The sequence below is a fragment of the Spinacia oleracea genome, chromosome 6 (assembly GCF_020520425.1).
Source record: "Spinacia oleracea cultivar Varoflay chromosome 6, BTI_SOV_V1, whole genome shotgun sequence".
NCBI classification, from domain to species: Eukaryota; Viridiplantae; Streptophyta; class Magnoliopsida; order Caryophyllales; family Amaranthaceae; genus Spinacia; species Spinacia oleracea.
This window is the reverse complement of record NC_079492.1, coordinates 88,884,513-88,904,289: the sequence shown is the minus strand read 5'-3', so window position 1 is coordinate 88,904,289 and position 19,777 is coordinate 88,884,513. Positions and strand designations below refer to the sequence as shown.

The following is a 19,777-nucleotide window of genomic DNA, read 5'->3' as shown; positions in this document are numbered from 1 at the left end:
TCTGAAATGTTGTTGAGGTTTATTATTGTTGGAGCTCGACTTTTCTTCTGAAATTGTAACAATCCACGTATTAGGGTTTCAGAATTAGAGAAATTGAATTGAATTGAATTGGTCTCTCCTCTCTCATGAATGTTTGCATATTCAAATAGTTTTCTCTCTCTCCTCTCGCACGGTTGAATGCAGATTCGAAGTTTCTCCCTCCTCTCTTGTGATAGATTGTAGATTTGATGAGCTTTCTCCCTCCTCTCTCATGGTGTTTGACGAGTTTTCACCCTCATCTCTCATGGCGCCGCAGAGAGTTTCTCGCGTTTTTACTCCTCTGCTGTTTAGGTTTGTGGAAAAGAATTTCTTTCAAAAAATAAAAATAAAAAATTGTTTCCACACGTGTGAGCTACGAGCGGGTTGAATCTACAATAAAATTACTGTAGATCGGGGGTATGTAAAAGTTTTTGATTCATACATGACTCAAAAAGTATTATTTTTTATTTTCCAAATTTAAATAAAAAATATGGAGGAAATCTATTACTATATACTAAAAGAGACACCAGGAATGACACGTGTCATTTCCTGATGCGATTTTTTCCCGCCAAAATGTTTTTTTATTTTTTTACTTTAAAATAAATAAATTACATTATGTTTTTTTAGGAAACTAAGATAAAAATATATTTTAATTACGATAGATGTGTACTGCATAATATATTATTGGAGGAAAGCTAAATCAATATTATTTTTTCCTTTATGATATAATTTTATTTATGTATTATTATAACTTTTTAATCTGATAAGAAATATAAAAAATATTGATAAATGAACTTCTAATGTTAGTCTACTATTAATAATATAATACACCCTCCGTCCCATAATTATCGTCCTCTTTGACCAAAAACACGAATTTTAAGAAAAGTAGAATATAGTACATGAAAAAGTGGAATAAAGTACAAATAACGATTGAGTTGTATGGAAAAGTGGAATAAAGTACATGTGAAAGAGAATATAGTACATAGGAAAGTGGAATATAGTACATGGTGGGGTTTTCAATTTATTTTTTATTAATATAGTACATGAGAAAGTGGGGACCTTAGTAGCCAAAATTAGAAACAGGACTATAATTTTGGGACGCTCGATTTAGAAAACAGGACGATAATTTTGGGACGGAGGGAGTACATGGTAACTGCTAAGTAAGAATGTTAATTAAAATAATAATGCATGGTAAGTAGACTAACATATAAGTTTATTTATCAAGATTTTACTCAATTCAAAATATGTTGTATTTGACTAACTAGGTTATGCTCGGGTCTTTTCGAAAATTAGTCTTGAGTCATTCGGGTTTGGTTGACGTTGTTGGATCGTTCTACATACAAGTAAACGACTACAATTTTTAACTTTGTATAGTAATATGCAAATTTAGTTCATTTGAATATTTTTTTTTACACAACTTTGAATTTATATTTTTTCATATATCATTTTTACTTTCATGTTTTTCTAATATCACAAGTCTTTTAGTTATTATTAAAATAATAAATTATTTTAGTAGTAGTCGTGCGTTGCACGGGCCCTAAACTAGTTAAAAAATACGGAGTAGTTCTATTACGGATAAGGAAATTTGGTGAAACACTACCTTTAAGTTTGGTGGTTTTGTGAATTGCTACCTTTTAAAAAGGAAATTATATTTTACTACCTTATAAGTTTGGTTTGTTTGACAAATACTACCATTTGCTGTTTTTTGTTAATGTTTTACGTCTTTGGACTCCACTACAACGCTTATTTAATATGGCAAATGCACAAAATGACAAATGGACAGAGATATTTAAAAGAATAGAAGAAATACACGACAGAAAACATTAACGAAAAACGTCAAATGGTAGTGTTAGACAAACAAACCAAACTTATAAGGTAGTTAAATTAAAAAAAGTTTTTATAAGGTAGCAATTCACAAAACCACCAAACTTAAAAGTAGTGTTTCACAAAATTTCCTACGGATAACTCGATTTCCGTGGCCCGTGCTATTGGAATTGTGGCAAAGACTATACCTCACACACTCGTGAAATTCCAAAAATCTTTCAACTAAACACAATTTCCCGGCAAATTGAAACCGCAAGGGTGATAATTCCAAATATGACCCTGCTTTTGCGGCCACCGCCTCCACCGCTCTTCCACCCATTATCCGGCGGCTGCCCCAAGTTCAATCTCTCTCCAACAGGCAGCAATAATTTCCGTCAGCTTAGGACGACGTCAATTTCTGCCTCCGGCGACAACGTCGACTCGTTCACCGCGAACTCGGGATACTTGTTTCAACTCAGTGAGTTGGAGGCCGAGTCTCTTTCCGAGTACGATATCGCGAGGATCGGTTCATTTTGTAAGGGGAAGCCGTTGATTTTGGCTCGTCGGCTGTTTCAGATTGGTACTGCGTTTGGAAAATGGTTTGGACTTCGGTATGTTGATGGGCTTATGGAGAGAACTGATACCATGTTCAAGGTAATTCCTTTTGCTTGTTCTTCCTCTAACTACTTGCTGTATTTAACATTTGCATGTTACAGTTTTGACTGTCAATTCATTTGGTTAATTTTTTTTTGTCTGACTCAATATTCATGATTATTGACTCCCTTTGACGGTAATATTCGTTGGTCGTTGATTTTAGGTAATTTGGTGAAACACTACCTTTAAGTTTGGTGGTTTTGTGAATTGCTATCTTTTAAAAAGAAAATTATATTTTACTACCTTATAAGTTTGGCTTGTTTGACTAACACTACCATTTGATGTTTTTCGTTAATGTTTTTCGTTTTTAAACTCCACTACAACGGCTATAGTATATGGCAAATGAACAAAATAACAACTGAAGAGAGATATTTTAAAGAATATAAGAAATACACGACGGAAAACATTAACGAAAAACGTCAAATGGTAGTGTTAGTCAAACAACCCAAACTTATAAGGTAGTTAAATTTAAAAAAGTTTTTATAAGGTAGCAATTCACAAAACCACCAAACTTAAAGGTAGTGTTTCACGATATTTCCTTGATTTTACTATGAAAATGCTAACCCGACTGAAAAGTAGTGGACTCCATGTGAGTATTTTGTTGATTTTATTACAAAAGTACAATTTGATTAACACTCTTGTTGACGCTCATCTCCCCGTCAAAAAAAAAGAAGATTAACACTCAAAAAGGGAAATTTGAAAAAAATAACCGTAATGTGTAAATAGTGCAAATAACCTGATATTGTTGTATTTAAACTACTCCATCTGTCCCGAAATATTTAAACCGGTTTGACCGACACAAAGTTTAATACAAAGTAATTGACTTATTAGGTTTGGAGTTTCTGTGTTTTGTTTAATCTCTTGCTTTGTTTGGGAAGAACAACATTTTAAAGTATTAGGTTTGGAGTTTCTGTGTTTACCTCTTTCTGGAATGAACGTATATTCTAAATTCCTGACATTATAACTCTTATAATGTGAGAGTTTTAGGTTAACAGGAAAACTAAGCCCAACCTGCTTTCTCTTAATAGGTCGGTTGCCATAGGGGCCTTTTGGGCCCATACCAATTAATGCTTTTATGTATGACCTCATAGGATTAATATATTTTAGTTGTAGGCCCAATCAATATTGTCCTACTAATCACATTTATACTCTAGCAAATAAATGTGATTACTAAAATAATTAACTTATTATCTTCATAATTAATTCCTATTTATATTTAGTAATTGCCGGAAATGTCTAAGGACATAATTCCTTAAATCTCCCATTTGTCCGAAGACAATAACGCAATGCTAAATTCCTTAAGTCTCTTAATGCCAAAATTTGATAACACAATGTTATTCTCAAATTCTTGTTTTTTGATTGTCGAGTTCGAACTGTTCAAATAAAGATTAACATTTTAATCCTATTCCGCATGGCCATGCAATTTTTCACTTCTCGCTCATCAAGAGGCCCAGACACCATTCACATCAAATAGGAGGACTTATTCACTCTTGTATGACCATAACTCCCACTCAATTCTTAGCCCACCTGATCATTGCCTTTATAACCTCCTTTTACACCACGACGTTTAACAACGTCAAAGTTAAACTAATTGTCTCATGGTTATTAAGACATACTCATGTCTAAGGAATCCACTAAATATAGAAGTTTGATTCTACTTTTAGAATCTAGTTAGGTAATGTCTCAATGCATCAAGTATACATCCATATAATTAATTAGACATCTCAAATGTCTCCATAGCCCATGGAACTGCGCTATCAATTAGTTATATGCTAGTCTTCAATTAAATCACTTATGTCCAATTTAGTGATCTAGACTAGGGACTTTAATAAGCTGTGATTTCAGTTCACTTTATAGGGTTACATTATCAAAACGTTTTCGATAATCCTTTTTGAAAACACAAATTATTTGGACATTTTATTTAATACTAAACCAAGCAATTAAATAAGAATGAACTTTTATTGATAAACATTCAAAGCATAATGAATGTCTTTACAATTGTAAACATGAAGTAAACAACCCAAAGCCATTCTTCCATATGCCTAAGCCCCATAGACCTAGTATGACTCTCATGCTTAGGTTGAGCAAGCGGTTTAGTCAGAGTTGATCCTCAGTATGAACCTTGCTTACTTTCACATCCCCTCTTTCAACGATCTCTCGAATAAGATGGAATCTCCTGAGTACATGTTTGGTTTTTGGTGATCTGGGTTCCTTGGACTGAGAAATGGCACCATTGTTATCACAATACAACTCAATGCCATTTTCAATGCTAGGAACTACACCAAGTTCACTAATGAACTTTTTGATCCAAACAGCTTCTTTTGCTGCATCACTTGCCGCAATATACTCAACCTCTGTTGTAGAATCTGCGATGGTACTCTGCTTAGAACCCTTCCAGCTCACAACCCCTCCATTGAGACAAAACATGAAACCAGATTGTGATCGGAAGTCATCTTTATCACTCTGGAAGCTTGCATCTGTGTATCCAGTGACAACCAACTCATTATCTCCACCGTAAACTAAGAAATTATCCTTAGTACTTCGCAAGTACTTAAGGATATTCTTTGTTGCCATCAGTGCGCCTCTCCTTGGTTTGACCGGTATCTGCTGCACATACTCAAAGCATATGCAACATCCGGTCGAGTGCATACCATGACATACATAATGGATCCTACTGCAGAGGCATAAGGAACATTACTCATACGCTTGACCTCATCAGGTGTCGAAGGACACTGAGTCTTGCCAAGTAATACGCCATGTTGCATGGGAATGAAACCTCTTTTGGAGTTTTCCAGCTTGAACCTTGTAAGAACCTTATCAATATAAGTCTTGGCTAAGTCCAATCAGCCTTTTGGATCTATCTCTATGAATCCTTATTCCCAAGATGTACTTAGCTTTTTCTAGATCTTTCATGGGAAAACAACTTTTAAGCCATTCCTTGACTGACTCAAGCATGGTCTTGTCGTTTCCTATGAGAAGTATGTCATCCACATACAAGACCAGGAAAGCAATACTACTCCCACTCAACTTCTTATACAAGATTCCTCTTCATTTCTAAGAAAGCCAAAACATTTGATTGCCTCATCAAATTTAAGGTTCCAACTCCGGGATGCTTGCTTTAGCCCATAAATGGACTTCTTGAGCTTGCAAACCTTCCTTAGACTGTCTGGATCTTCAAAACCTTATGGTTGTGTCATGCACATATCCTCTTTCAAGAACCCATTCAAGAAAGCGTTTTTGACGTCCATCTGCCAAATCTCATAGTCATGAAAGGCAACAATCGCTAGGACTATCCTAATGGATTTCAGCATGGCTACTGGTGAGAAGGTTTCATCATAGTCAATACCATGAATTTGTCTAAAACCTTTTGCCACTAGTCTTGCCTTAAAGACATCAATGTTTCCATCTTTGTCCTTTTTCAGTTTGAAAATCCATTTGCAACAAATGGGTTTAACCCCATCAGGCAAAACAACCAAGTCCCATACTTGATTTTCAAACATCGAATCCATTTCGGATCTCATGGCTTCGAGTCATTTCTCGGAGTCTTGACTCGTCAAAACATTTCTATAGCTAGTAGGTTCCTCATGTTCTAAAATCTCTATTTCAGAATTTTCACTCAAAAGGAAATCAATATATCTCTTTGACGGAATGACTGTCCTACTAGACCTATGTTGGGGAACAACAAGAGAAGTTTCTACCTCATTAGGTTGAGGGACTTCGCATGGATTATCTCCAAGTGGGATGGTAGAAGGCGCGTTAATGGAATGGGGCTTTGGGCGCATCCAATTCGGAAGCGAGCGTCAACTAGGCGCCACCGCCTCCTGAGCATTTTCATGATGGGTCGTCTCTGACGAGGTGTGAACCTCATCCATTTGTTGCTCATCTCGAATTTCTTCGAGATATACATTACTCCCACTTATTTTTCTGGAAATGAAATACTTTTCCAGAAATACACCATCGCGAGCAACAAACACTTTGTTTTCGATTTGGTTGTAGATGTAGTATCCCTTAGTCTGTTTTGGATAATCCACAAAAGACATTTATCGGACTTGGGTGAAAGCTTATCAGAAAGTAAACGTTTTACATAAACTTCACAACCCCATGTCCTTAGAAAAGACAATTTTGGAACTTTTCCGGTCCACATCTCATGCATATGGCGTCTTCTCTACTGCTTTGCACGGAGCTCTGTTGAGTGAGAATGCCGCTGTTTCAAGCGCAAATCCCCAAAATGAGGCAGGAAGGTCAGCAAGACTCATCATGGACCGAACCATATCTAACAGAGTTCGATTCCTTCTTTCCGAAACCACATTCAACCGAGGTGTCCTTGGTGGAGTCAATTGCGAAAGTATGTCACAATCTTTCAAATGATTACCAAACTCTTGAGATAAATATTCACCACCACGATTGGATCGCAATGCTTTAATTTTCTTTCCAAGTTGGTTTTGTACTTCATTTTGGAATTCCTTGAACTTTTCAAAGGATTCCGACTTATGCCGCATGAGGTAAACATATCCAAATCTGCTCACATCATCGGTAAAAGTAATGAAATACCCGTACCCTCCCCTAGCCAAAGTACTCATAGGTCCGCACACTTCAGTATGTATGAGGGCTAAAAGATCATTGGCCTTTTCACTTGAGCCTGTGAAAGGAGATTTTGTCATTTTTCCCATTAAGCAAAACTCACATGCTTCAAATGATTCAAAATCAAATGATTTGAGAATTCCATCCTTATGAAGTTTCTCTATGCGCTTTGAGCTTATGTGGCCTAATTGACAATGCCATAGGTAAGTAGGGTTCAAATCATTTGGTTTGTGTTTCTTGTTTTTTACGTGATAGATATGGTTTTTTAAGTCTAATACATATAGACCATTTGCTAATTTAGCAGAGACATAGAACATACCATTCAAATATGGAGAACAACAATTGTTCATAATTTGAAATGAAAATCCTTCCGAATCCAAAATTGGAATCGAACTTATGTTCTTGGTAATAACTGGAACGTAATAACAATTATATAGTTCTAATATTAAACCGGAAGGCAAGCGTAAACTATAATCTCCTACGGCTAAAGCAGCAACTCTTGCTCCATTGCCTACTCGGAGATCCACTTCGCCTTTGCTCAAACTTCTACTTCTTTTTAGTCCTTGCACATTACCAATAATGTGAGACCCACAAGCGGTATCAAATATCCAAGAAGTAGTTGTAGCTAACTTAACTTCTATGACATAGATACTCTTGAACTGCTTACCTCTCTTGACCATTAGAACATCCTTATGTTCAGGTTCAGTAGGTAAGTTCCCCTCATCATGAACCATCATACTATGAAACCTCCCTAATCTAGCATTCTTCTGAAACAACGTTTTCAGTTGTTGGATTATCGTGTAGGCATCCAGACCATCAAAACGTTTTTGATACTCTGGTTCCATGCAAGCATCAAACATGTTACTTGCAGGGAGTTATCCCGGAAAGTTTGTCTAGCTCGACATTGAGCTTCAGTAGTATTTTCTCGCAGGGGTTCAAGAGGGAGTGGATTGTCAAGAACACTTTCTTTTCCTTCCGCTCCGAGAACAACTCTCATAGCCATTTCCCATTGTAGAAAGTTGTGTGCATTCAATTTGTTTTCAATTAGAAGACACAAGTTAAAAGTAGAGTTGTTGTTTGCACTAGACATGATAACTACAACAAAATGGTAAAGCAAGATTCAATATAATGTTTATCAAAAGTAGCAATTAAACAAATTTAATTAACTACTACCCTTTATTCAAAATTAGAAGTCCCCATTGAATAAAGAAATAACCAAGATCCCCTCCCACTACAATCAAACAGACTTTGGCCCTGCTGCTTTAATTTATATTAGTTGAGGTAAGTAAACATTTTACTAATTATAACTAATTATAACTCTTGGTAGACAGGTTAACAACTCTTTGTAATTTCCTATCTCTTAGCTTCAAAACCCAAAACTTTGTCTTTTGATGGTTTTGTTGAGTTAAACCAAACATTAACATGTAAGTTTCAAAACCTACCCTACTATCCCCGGAATTACGAGCAACACCCTGCTTTGGCAGAACCTATTACTCATGATCTAAAGCTTTATAGGTGTTGTATGGAAAAGAACTTAAACTCTATTATTTTGGGACCTAAGTTTACTATGTTGGTTAATTAAAAGTGAACACATAGCTTGAATAACCACATACATAAACATAGATAAGCATTTTAAGGCAATATAAAATGCATAAAATTAAATGTGATCCTAGTATGGCCCCTAAAATTAAGCTCATATCTTCTTGGATTCCTGTTCATCTTTATTGGATCTTCATCCTTGATTTTATGATTGAACCTTCTTACTCAATCGAGCTCATAATAATAACTTTATGATCTAATTTAAACCTTTTAAATTAAATTACAACAAAACTGAATGATGCGCATATCGTATTTCAAAATTTACAAGAATACAAAACGATACGCATATCGTATTTTCTATCCTATTTTGGGCCATACTAGTCACTTGCCTGTAACAAAATATCATATATATTCCAGACACGCATATAATATCAAAATATATTAAACACATTATTTACCTATTAACTATTAATAAGCAAATACTCACATTTCCAAAATAATTATAAAACTTAACCAATTTAAGTTTAACATTATTAAGGAAACTTTATTATTTTGATTCAATTATTATTTAAATATGGCTAGAATAATCTTATTAATCAAGAATTTGCATTTATTGGAAACTTATGATTTATGCTTAACATAGAAAATATGTTTTTCAGAAAAAAAAATATTTTCAAGTTACTCAAAATTGATTTTGGAAATTATTTTAATTTTAAAAACTAAATCTAAGTCAATTTCTAACTTTTCTTTTCAATTTTAATTAATAAATTAGAATCAAACCATAGCAGCGAAGCAGACTAGCAGTAGCACCAAAACAGTTTTCCCAAAACCTTCAACCCAGACCATTTCCCAAAACCTTTTTGGAAAATGATCTTTAATTTGAGAAAATTTCCAACTTTTCCAAAAACTTAGGAGATCTGATTTCCAATTTTTGATTTTTTTTTCTTAATAAGTTAAACGCAGCAACAAAGCTGCTATTCAAAACTGCTTCCCTGAACACTTCACCAAGCATTGCCGGCCAGCAACCACCAGGGCCGCCGGCCAGCAGCCACCATCGCCGGTCATCTTCCACGGGCATAACCCAGCCACGCCGGCCGACCCGACCAGCAAAAGCCGGAAGCCCGACCGACCAGCGAGCCAGGCCAACCAGCGAGCCCTTCAAAACTGCAGCGAGCCAGGCGCAACAGCAGCGTCAATACGCCGCCTATGCTGCTGCCCGTCGCCGCCCCTTCTGCTGCCGGAAGGCCGCCCTAATTCTCCCTCCACCGTGGCTCCACCTCCGCAGGTGGTGTCACCCAGCCATGGTGGGCAATTTCATTTAAATTGTGCAACAAGTACCAATTTAAATTAATCTTTATCCAACATTTGTGTAAAGATTATGTAATTTAATTAGGATTTAATGAAAATTATGCTAGAAATTTTGAATAAATCAACAAACCTTAAACTGAATTTTAGGGTTGTTAAGAATTAGATTTCAATTTATAATCTTTATTAAAATTAAATCTAATAATAATTCAAAATTTAAGGCATAGTTGTCTTATTTTATTAAAAAAATTCAGAAAAATAACAATTATTTTCCGAAAAATTCGAATTTAATTACCAGGTTGATCTATTGAATTTTCTTAACAAAAAAATCAAATTTTTTAATTGTTATCCTTAAATTTTATGATTAATCGAATTAAACATAAAAATTAACTAAATTCAATATTTTAATATACAAAATTTCTGAAAAATAGTTCAAAAATTACCATAAAAAATCGGCTGTTCTATGAAAATTAGGGTATTATCAGTAGATTTATTAACAAATTAAAATCAAATATTTAATTGTTAACAAATTATTATCTTGATTAATCTAATTAACCAACAAATAATTTAAAATCTAACGAAATTAATTTTAAAAGTTCCAAAATTTTTTATGTGAAATTAACTGTTAATTTCGGCCCTATATTAAAAAATTAGGAATTTTATAAAATTATTTTGAGGATAAATTAAATAAATCACGATTTATAATTTCCAATCAATTAATATCAAATATCAATTATGCAAATTCAAGCCATAAATAAATCTTCCTTTAATTGAATCAAAATAATAATGTTGCATACAATCATGATGATAAAATATTATGCAAAAGGCTAAAACTGATACCACTGTAAGTTAATAAAGATACATAAAGCGGAATTTTTGGAAACAATTTCCTAACATCTATCACAGGCTTAGTTTAAAAAGGCGCAAGGCGCACTAAGGCGCACAAGGGCCTTGGAGCCTAGGCGCAAGGCGCAGGCGCGCGCCTTTTGGATACAAGGCACACACAAATTCTAAAAAAAGCTTGAAATTCGATGTAGAACAAAACTAACACACTTTGTACTCAAAACAACAGAGTAATCATATTAGTAATGTATGAATGGACGAAAAGAAGCACAATTAGTTGCGAACATACCGCTAAACGGCAAAGTACTTAGTAGAAACTTAAAGTACCACACAATCAACATAAAATAAACAAGTAGAAAGAAAAGCGAACACATTAGTTCTTCAAGCTTGATAGTAGGCATCCTAAAATGCTAGTACTCTATGTCATCATCGTCATACACATCCTCCTCTCCTTGATAATCCCGTTGATGGAGTGCCGGTATTAGAACCTTTCATAGTAAATTAACAATCCGAAAATAGGAAAATAAGCTTATATTATGCTACTGCCTAATCTAAGCTACCAAAAAAACTTACTGAGTCACTGACTACGCAACTACCAAAAAGTAATTAAAAGTAATAATTAAAACAGAAATTAATATTAAAACTGAAAAAAAAATTAAAACAGAAACAAATTAAAACAGAAACAAATTAAAATAGAAACAAACACACTGACACATAGAAAAACACACTGAAAAAGAGAGAATAAAATTCCAGAACCGAAAACAAAGAAAGATAAATTCAAAAAAATAAAAAATAAATTCAAAAAAATTAAAAAAAAATCCCCTTAAATTAACAGAAAAAAAACAAAAACAAAGAGGAGAAGAGAAAAAAGAAAAAAGGAAGAAAGAAGAAGAAGAAAAAGAAAAATAAAAAGAAGAAGACAGAAGGATATAAGACATACCTGGAGCAGAGCCGTGGAGGAGAAGACGGTGTCGCAGGCGGTGGAGGAGATGCCGGTGTCGGAGGGAGCGGTGGAGGTGGAGGAGGCCGCCGACTCGCCGAGTAGCAGGTGGAGTCGTGGAGCACGAAGAGAGAAACAGAGAAGAACGTCTCTTTGGAGATTTGTTTCCTCTCTCCTTGGGTAGGTGAGTAAGTCTCAAACTCTCCATTTGTCGACTCGAACCGGTGCGAGTATTCTGGGACAGAGGGAGTAACAGTTATTGATTTAGAATGACCAAATAAATTGATGTTTATGTGAGACTAAATATTCATCTAAACTCAAATTTTATTCATTAAACTCAATTTTATTCATTTAAACTCAAATTTTATTCATATATTTCACTTTCTCTTTTATTTTTTATTTCCACCTTTTTTGTTTTTCTCACCATTTTAATTACGAAAATGCCATGTGATTTGCACTATATGCAAATCACTATAGTGCAAATCACTGTTATTGATTTTCAATTTTCTCATTTTGCCAAAGCACAATTTTGACCACTAATATCTTTAATTGTGTATCCGTCAAAATTATAGAAAGTTGGATGTGACAAATATGACGCAAAGAGCACTCCTCTTCTTATTAAATTAATGAATATATATATTACAATTCCTAACTATTTTCAACCTAACTATTCTTAGATATATTAAGATAATACTACTAATAATACGGTAATCCTAATTTTAAGATAATATCCTAATATTATGTTAATCCTACTATTAGGGTACTAATATTATGGCAATCCTAATATTAATATTCCTAATACAGCTTAACATCCCCCTCAATAGGGGTGTTCATTACCGGGTACCCGAAAAAGCGGGTACCCGCATTTACGGGTAGTAAAAAATCCGGGTACCCATGACCCGATTTCGGGTACCCGGTTTTACCGGGTCGGGTCATGGGCAGTGGCGGTGCCAGGATTTGCTCGTTAAGGGTTCGGAATCCTCGAACGCATATAATAAAATCATAATCCAAAATCCAAATTACAACTAATAATTCGTGAGGCACATATTCTATTACAATAACGTTAAAAAAATTACAATTAAACTCGACGAGTTTTCATATTTTGAAAGCCATCTATTACATCATCATCCTTAAATAGAAAAAAAAAATCTTTCTCAATAAGAGAGGAGAGAGTAAAGTTAGGGTTTTAAAATTTTAGGAATTTGGGGCTGTTAGAGTCTAACAGCAGTTAGAGTCGTGGGCTGTTAAGAGTTGCTGTTTTAGAAAAAAATAAAAAGAAAAAGGAAAAGCCGAAAAAATCAATACAAGGAATCGAACAGCTGACCTTTGTTTTGATTAATAATACCAAAACCACTGCAGCGCCTTATTGTTTGTGTCATATAGCGAGTCAAATAATACTTGACCTTTTTCTTTTAATTAAATCTGCCTGATTTTTCTTAGCTAGTAAGGGTTCAGTTGAACCCACTGAACCCTTACTAGCACGGTAGCACCGCCACTGGTCATGGGTACCCGGATTTCTTACTACGTACATAATATTTCATTACTTCTTCGGTTCTTAGGTACCCAAATTCGAATTTATCAAATTATACAAAGAAATTTGTTGGCAAAATTGTACTTAATAAATTGCACATATCTAATAAATTGTAAAATTGTACTTAATAAATTGCACTGATCGCAAATTGTACTTAATAAATTGTAGAGATCTAGAAAGTATCAAACTAAAATGGGTATTATACCAAGAACTTGATTGAACCAGAGTACCCCCAAATTAATAACACCTTTTAAGTAATTATTACAGCAAAGCAAATCAAAATCATCAAAAAGCTTTTAAAGGTAAGCTTCATGTCAAAATACAGCATATGAGAAAATGAAGATGGATGGGGATGTAAAGAGAGATGGAATATTTGTTGTTTACACTGCATTTGAAATGAAATCAACCAACATACTAAGAATCATAGTGACTAAGGTCTGAGGATCTTGTTGGGGAATTTCTGCATCAACGATTCATTTGTTCCTTGTAAGCTATCATATCGGCTACAATGGAAGAATCATCCAAGAGAAGGAGAGAGAAAGAGATGTTGTCTGTGAGTGGGAGCGAGAAAAATGTGCGGCTGGGTGCAAAATAAATTACCAAAGTCCACCAAATTACCCTACCTTGTATATAATACTCTATCTTACCGGGTATCCGGGTACCCGCATATTAAAAAAACGGCCCATGACCCGACCCGATTTTCTGTTTTTTTACCTGGTCGGGTACCCGACCCGTTAATTTTACAAAAATCAGCTTATTACCCGGTTAATTTTTACCGGGTCAGCGGGTCAACGGGTCGGGTATTTTTGAACACCCCTACCCCTCAAGGTGGAGCATGTAGATCTCGAATGCCCATCTTGTCAAGAAAAAATTCAAACTGCTCTTTTCTTAACGCTTTTGTAAAAATATCTGCTAATTGAACCTTCGTTGACACATACGAAGGACAAATAACACCTTCCTTGATTGCATCTCGTATGAAATGACAATCTGCCTCAATATGTTTAGTCCTTTCATGAAAAACTGGATTATGTGCAATGTGAAGTGCTGACTGACTATCACAAAACACGCGCATACCTTGCTTGTGCTCCACGCCCAAATCTCTAAGTAGTTGCTTTAACCACTTTAACTCACATGTCAATGCTGCCCTCGAACGATACTCTGCTTGTGCTGATGAGCGCGATACTGTATGTTGTTTCTTAGTCTTCCAGGAAACCGGAGAAAGACCGAGTAATACAAACTATCCAGCTACGTTACTCCGACACTTCATCGGACGGCTGGTGTCGGTGTCGACACGACCCGACCCCCGACACGACACACGACACGTGTCTGGGGAGGTGTCGACACCGGTGTCGGAAAAGAGTCCGAAATGCAGTGTTGAAATCGGAAGCAGAAAAAAAATTGAGTAAAAAAATTCAAATTCGAAACCCTAGATCTAGAAATTGAAGGCCGGGGAAGACGAGAGAAGAAAAAACACACTGGGGCTTTTATTGTAGATGAAAAAACGTGCGTACTGTACTCTTCAATCTTTGATTTCACTCATGTTTCAGAATCATCCATGGTTTCCGGCAGTCTTCATCCTCTGTTTTGCGTTGTTGGAGTTTTCTGTTTAGTGTTGGTGGAGTGGTGGGCGTGGTTTACTGACTTATTGGGCTTTGCTCCTTTTTCTTTTCTTTTTTACCTTTATTAAAAATAAACTAGACCTAAGGTGTGGGTCTGTCAGGAGTATGTGGGAAGAGGGAACAGAATAACAAACCCACGTGATATCATTTATTCATTTCAGCTTTTTTATGTTTATTTATTTATTATATGTTTACTTTTTGAGGGATTATATAATGACTTTTCAACTCTTTCACGACCTTTTATCTTATTTTGTTATTTTAATTTTAATTTTATTATTTATTAATATTTTAATCTTTATTTTATTATTAATTTAATAATTATTTTAGAAATTTTAAAAAAAGTGTCGCTATTTTTTATCGACACTTTGTCTAAGAGCCGTGTCTAAAACACAAGTCAAGACACTCCTTTGACCGTGTCGGAGTGTCTGCAAATATTTGGATCGGGGTGTGGGATACTCCGACACCTTGTCGGACATGACACCGACACTCGTGTCTGAGTAACATAGCTATCCAGTCAACGAGCGACGAGTCAAAGGACAACTAGCCCAATCCGAGTCACACCATCCCTCTAGTCGCAAAGCACTGTCAGAACGTAAAAGAATGCCTTCACCAGGACATTTCTTTAAGTATCGCACTACTCTTAATGCTGCCTCCCAATGTTTTTCCTTTGGTGTCTGCATAAACTGCGATAAAATGTGCACAGAATATGCCAAATCTGGCCTAGTCACGGCCAAGTAAATTAGACGGCCTACGAGACGTCTGTATTTCTCTACATCTTCCAGCTCCTTTCCCTCCTTTCCCTCTGCAAGCGCTAGCTTATGATTTTGTTCTATTGGAAAATCTGAGGGTTTTGCACCTAGTAGACATGTTTCTGAAATAATATCTAGAGCATATTTTCGCTGACAGACATAAAATCCACTCTTGCTACGTGCAACCTCCACTCCTAGAAAATATTTCAGATGGCCCAGATCCTTCATTTTAAAGCATTGACTCAAATACGCTTTAAAACTATTTAATGCAAATACATTGTTTCCGGCAATAATCATGTCATCAACATATACTAAAACGCTCAACTGTAACTCTCCTTTCGAAAGGGTGGATAGCGAGTAATCAGAATATGACTGTTTAAACCCATACTTCTTTAAAGCAAGGGACAACTTTTCAAACCAACACCGAGGTGCCTGTTTCAATCCATACAATGATTTTTTCATTCTGCAAACCATGTCAGTATTATCTTTATGAAACCCAGGTGGAATTTTCATATAGATTTCCTCCTCTAAATCACCATGTAAGAAAGCATTATGTACATCCATTTGATGCACTTCCAAGTTTTTCACTGTGCAACAGCCAATAATATTCGCATTGTTGACATTTTAGCAACTGGAGCAAAAGTTTCATTATAATCTGTACCTTCTATCTGATGATTGCCTAAGCACACCAATCGTGCCTTGTTCCGGATCAAATTTCCATCCTCATCTCTTTTCTCCGTATACACCCACTTGCTCCCTAGTGCTTTCTTTCCTAGAGGCAATTTTTCTAGGACCCATATCCGCTGCCCTTCAAGTGCGTCAATTTCTGCACTCATAGCCTCTCTCCACGCTTCATGTTTCATTGCTTCTTTAAAAGATTTTGGGGCTTTTCCCTCTGTAATAGCTGCAATAAAATTTCTATGTTTCGCAGAAATTTTTTCATAATTAACAAAATATGTTATAGGATGGGGAGTACCTGAAGAGGATGATGTCAAGGATGAACTTTCTAATAGAACTTTATTTTTCCGTATAATATGCATCACACAATCTCGAAGTTTGAAGTAAGGGTATTTTTGTCTCTTCCCTCGCCCCAACTCCTCCTCACTTCCCGAGCCTACCGTCGTACTACCAGACATAATGTTTCCTGCACTATTGCTTCTCATCTGCCCAATATTTGTTGTCTGGTCCGAAGCAGGTGTTGTGATCTGCGCCTCTTGCTGCACTTCGGCGTGCGCTTCATGCGACACCTCGTCTAACTCCTCCTGCAATACTTCTCCATCACTCGCATCTACTGGCACACTTGATGCCCCCGTGTTTCGTGCATTATCGCTTATTTCGACTGCCTCACTACTATTAGGCCTTAGAGGTTGCCTTGACATTGCGACTACTAACACATTCTGCCTCATCATCACTCCCATAAACTACCACATGTTCCTCATTAGCAAATAATCCGACAACATCATCTGCGATACCCTCGGTATAAGGTAAAACCTTCTCATGAAACTTAACATCACGCGACACAAAGAATTCTCGTGTTTCTAAATCAAACAATTTCCACCCTTTCTTGCCAAACGAATATCCAATAAGAATACATTTTCTACCCCGAGAATCAAATTTGTCCCCTTTACTCCGTTGGTTATGGGCTTAACAAAGACATCCATAAACACGAATCAACTCATACGATGGAATTTTACCAAACAACATTTCATATGGCGTTTTATTATTGAGCAAAGGAGTTGGCGTTCTATTTATCAAATAACATGCTGCTAAAATACATTCCCACCAAAATTTCTTTGGTAACTTAGCCTGAAAACGTAATGCCCGTGCCACATTTAATAAATGTTGGTGTTTCCGCTCTACCCTACCATTCTGTTGGGGAGTCCCAACACATGATGATTCAAACCAAATTCCATTTTTCAAAAAATAACCTTGCAGGCAATAAAATTCAGTACCATTATCACTTCGTATCACTTCGTATCACCTTAATATCTTGATTAAATTGACGTTTAGTCATTGCAACAAAATTCATAAACACATCTTCAACCTCAGTTTTATTACGAAGCAAATAAATCCATACTCCTCTAGAAAAATCATCTATTGAGCACCACAAGACGAATGTGTCTTATAGGGCCCCCACAAATCTAAATGTATCAATTCAAACATTTCACCAGCTTTATTTTCACTAACAGGAAAAGGACTCCTAGTATGCTTAGCACGAGGACAAACATTGCATACATTATTATTTCTCCTAACAACATTACTCACACGAGGAAGGAGCTTCACAATTCTTTCCGATGGATGCCCCATTCGTTGATGCCACAGTTCGACCACACATTTTGTCTCAACCGCACACACCTTGACCAACGGAGTTCCACGAAAAAAAATAAAGTCCATCCGTTCGTTCACCCAGGCTAATCATCTTCCTCGTCAACCGGTCCTGTATAACACATATCTTGTTAGTAAATTGAATTACACAATTTGATTCATCACTCAATTGCGTCACAGAAATTAAATTGCAATTTAAAGTAGGTACAAATAACACATTATCAAGTATTAATCCTCCATTTAATTCTACCGAACCAATTTGATTCGAGTTAGTGAATTGTCCATCTGGGAGGCCTACAGGGCAATTTTGGATCGTCCGCACATTCATCAATATTGAGAGGTCGTTTGTAACATGATTTGATGCTCCCGTATCAACGATCCATAATAAATTATTATTGCATATACCTTGCAATTTCGTATTGGTTTTTGATGTCAACAGGTCAATAATCTGCTGGACTTGAGTGGAAGATACTCCTGCTAGCCCATCAGTCATCCCAGAAGCAGCCAAAGAAGTTTGATGTGCCTGGCTTGTGAGTTTGTTAGCTCGAACACCACCTACTGCCCCTTGATTACTTGACCCTGTGACACCATTGCCTCCTACACGACCTCGGCCCCCACGACCGCCTCTACTATTGTTATGGCCAGAACCTCGTCCTCCTTTTCTCCTATCATCCCACCATTCAGGAAAGCCAACTAGCTGGTAGCACGTCGCAATGGTTACAAAATCTAGTGGCATGATCTCGATAACCCGACTTACCTCGTACCTCAGTCTTGAAAGCCATAATGTTACCCTCACGTTGATGGCCTTCCTTTATTCGTAAATCCTCAGTATTAGTCACTGATTGGTATGCTTCATCTATCGAAGGTAGAGGAGTTTACTAGTAATTGGGCTCGGATGGCTTCGTAAGGTTTGTCAAGCCCAATCAAAAAATAATGTAGATGATCCTCTTCTCTAATCTCCGCTACATGCGTTGTAATACCACACGTGCAACCTCCACAATCACACTTAGGTACCCTTGCATAATTTACAAGTTCCTTCATGATAATTGACAACGTGCCATAATACTCAGCTACTGTCTCATTACCTCCCTGCTTGCATTCACCGAGGCTTGTTTTTAATTTGCAGACACATGTGCTGCTGACCACGCAAAAGCGCTTCTTCAGGTGAAGCCACAAAGTTCCGGCATTATCATAATCTCCTTTGGTTGATCTCAACGATTCCTCCAACGTGTGTGTGATCCATGATACCAACATAGATTGGATTGATCTGCAAGTCTGTCCGGGTCTGTTGTTGGTTCTTTGATTGTTCCATCAATGAAGCCAAATTTTCTCTTCGAAATCTAAGCTCTACGAACCGATGTAGACCACTCATCGTAGTTCTTGGAGCCTCTAAGTTTAATTGGTGTAATTATATTTCCTGGACCATCAGATGATCCTAGATAGTATTCCTTTGCGAGTTCATCCTTCGGTGGCGGAGTTTCCTCATCATCCTTCACCATTACACGACCTCAAAACTCACCGTATTTCTCTCCTCAATTTTGCGGAGAAAAAAAAAAAAATCTTACCTTGCTCTTGATACCATGACAAATATGGCGCAAAGAGCCACCCCTCTTCTTATTAAATTAATGAATATATATATTACAATTCCTAACTATTTTCAACCTAACTATTCTTAGATATATTAAGATAATACTACTAATAATACGGTAATCCTAATTTTAAGATAATGGCCTTGTTTGGCAAATGGCTTTTTGCTGGCTTTTTGGTTGGCTTTTGGCTGTTGGCTTTTTAATCTGGTCAAACAGCCAAAAAATATGTTTGGTAACTGGCTTTTTAGCTTGCTGAAAAGCCAGCTTTTCCGCCAAAAATG

General features: G+C 36.3%; 1 protein-coding gene across 2 annotated transcripts in view; it reads left to right on the top strand.

The window, feature by feature from the left end:
* The first annotated feature begins 1,994 nt into the window (after positions 1-1,994).
* LOC110796244 (uncharacterized aarF domain-containing protein kinase At1g71810, chloroplastic) overlaps positions 1,995-19,777 on the top strand; it is a 43,102-nt gene continuing 25,319 nt past the window's right edge. For both annotated transcript variants that reach the window (XM_056830650.1, XM_022001295.2), the window contains exon 1: positions 1,995-2,475. In XM_056830650.1, the coding sequence (XP_056686628.1) occupies positions 2,116-2,475 (360 nt within the window). In that variant the 5' untranslated portion in view covers positions 1,995-2,115. The remainder of the gene's footprint in view (positions 2,476-19,777) is intronic.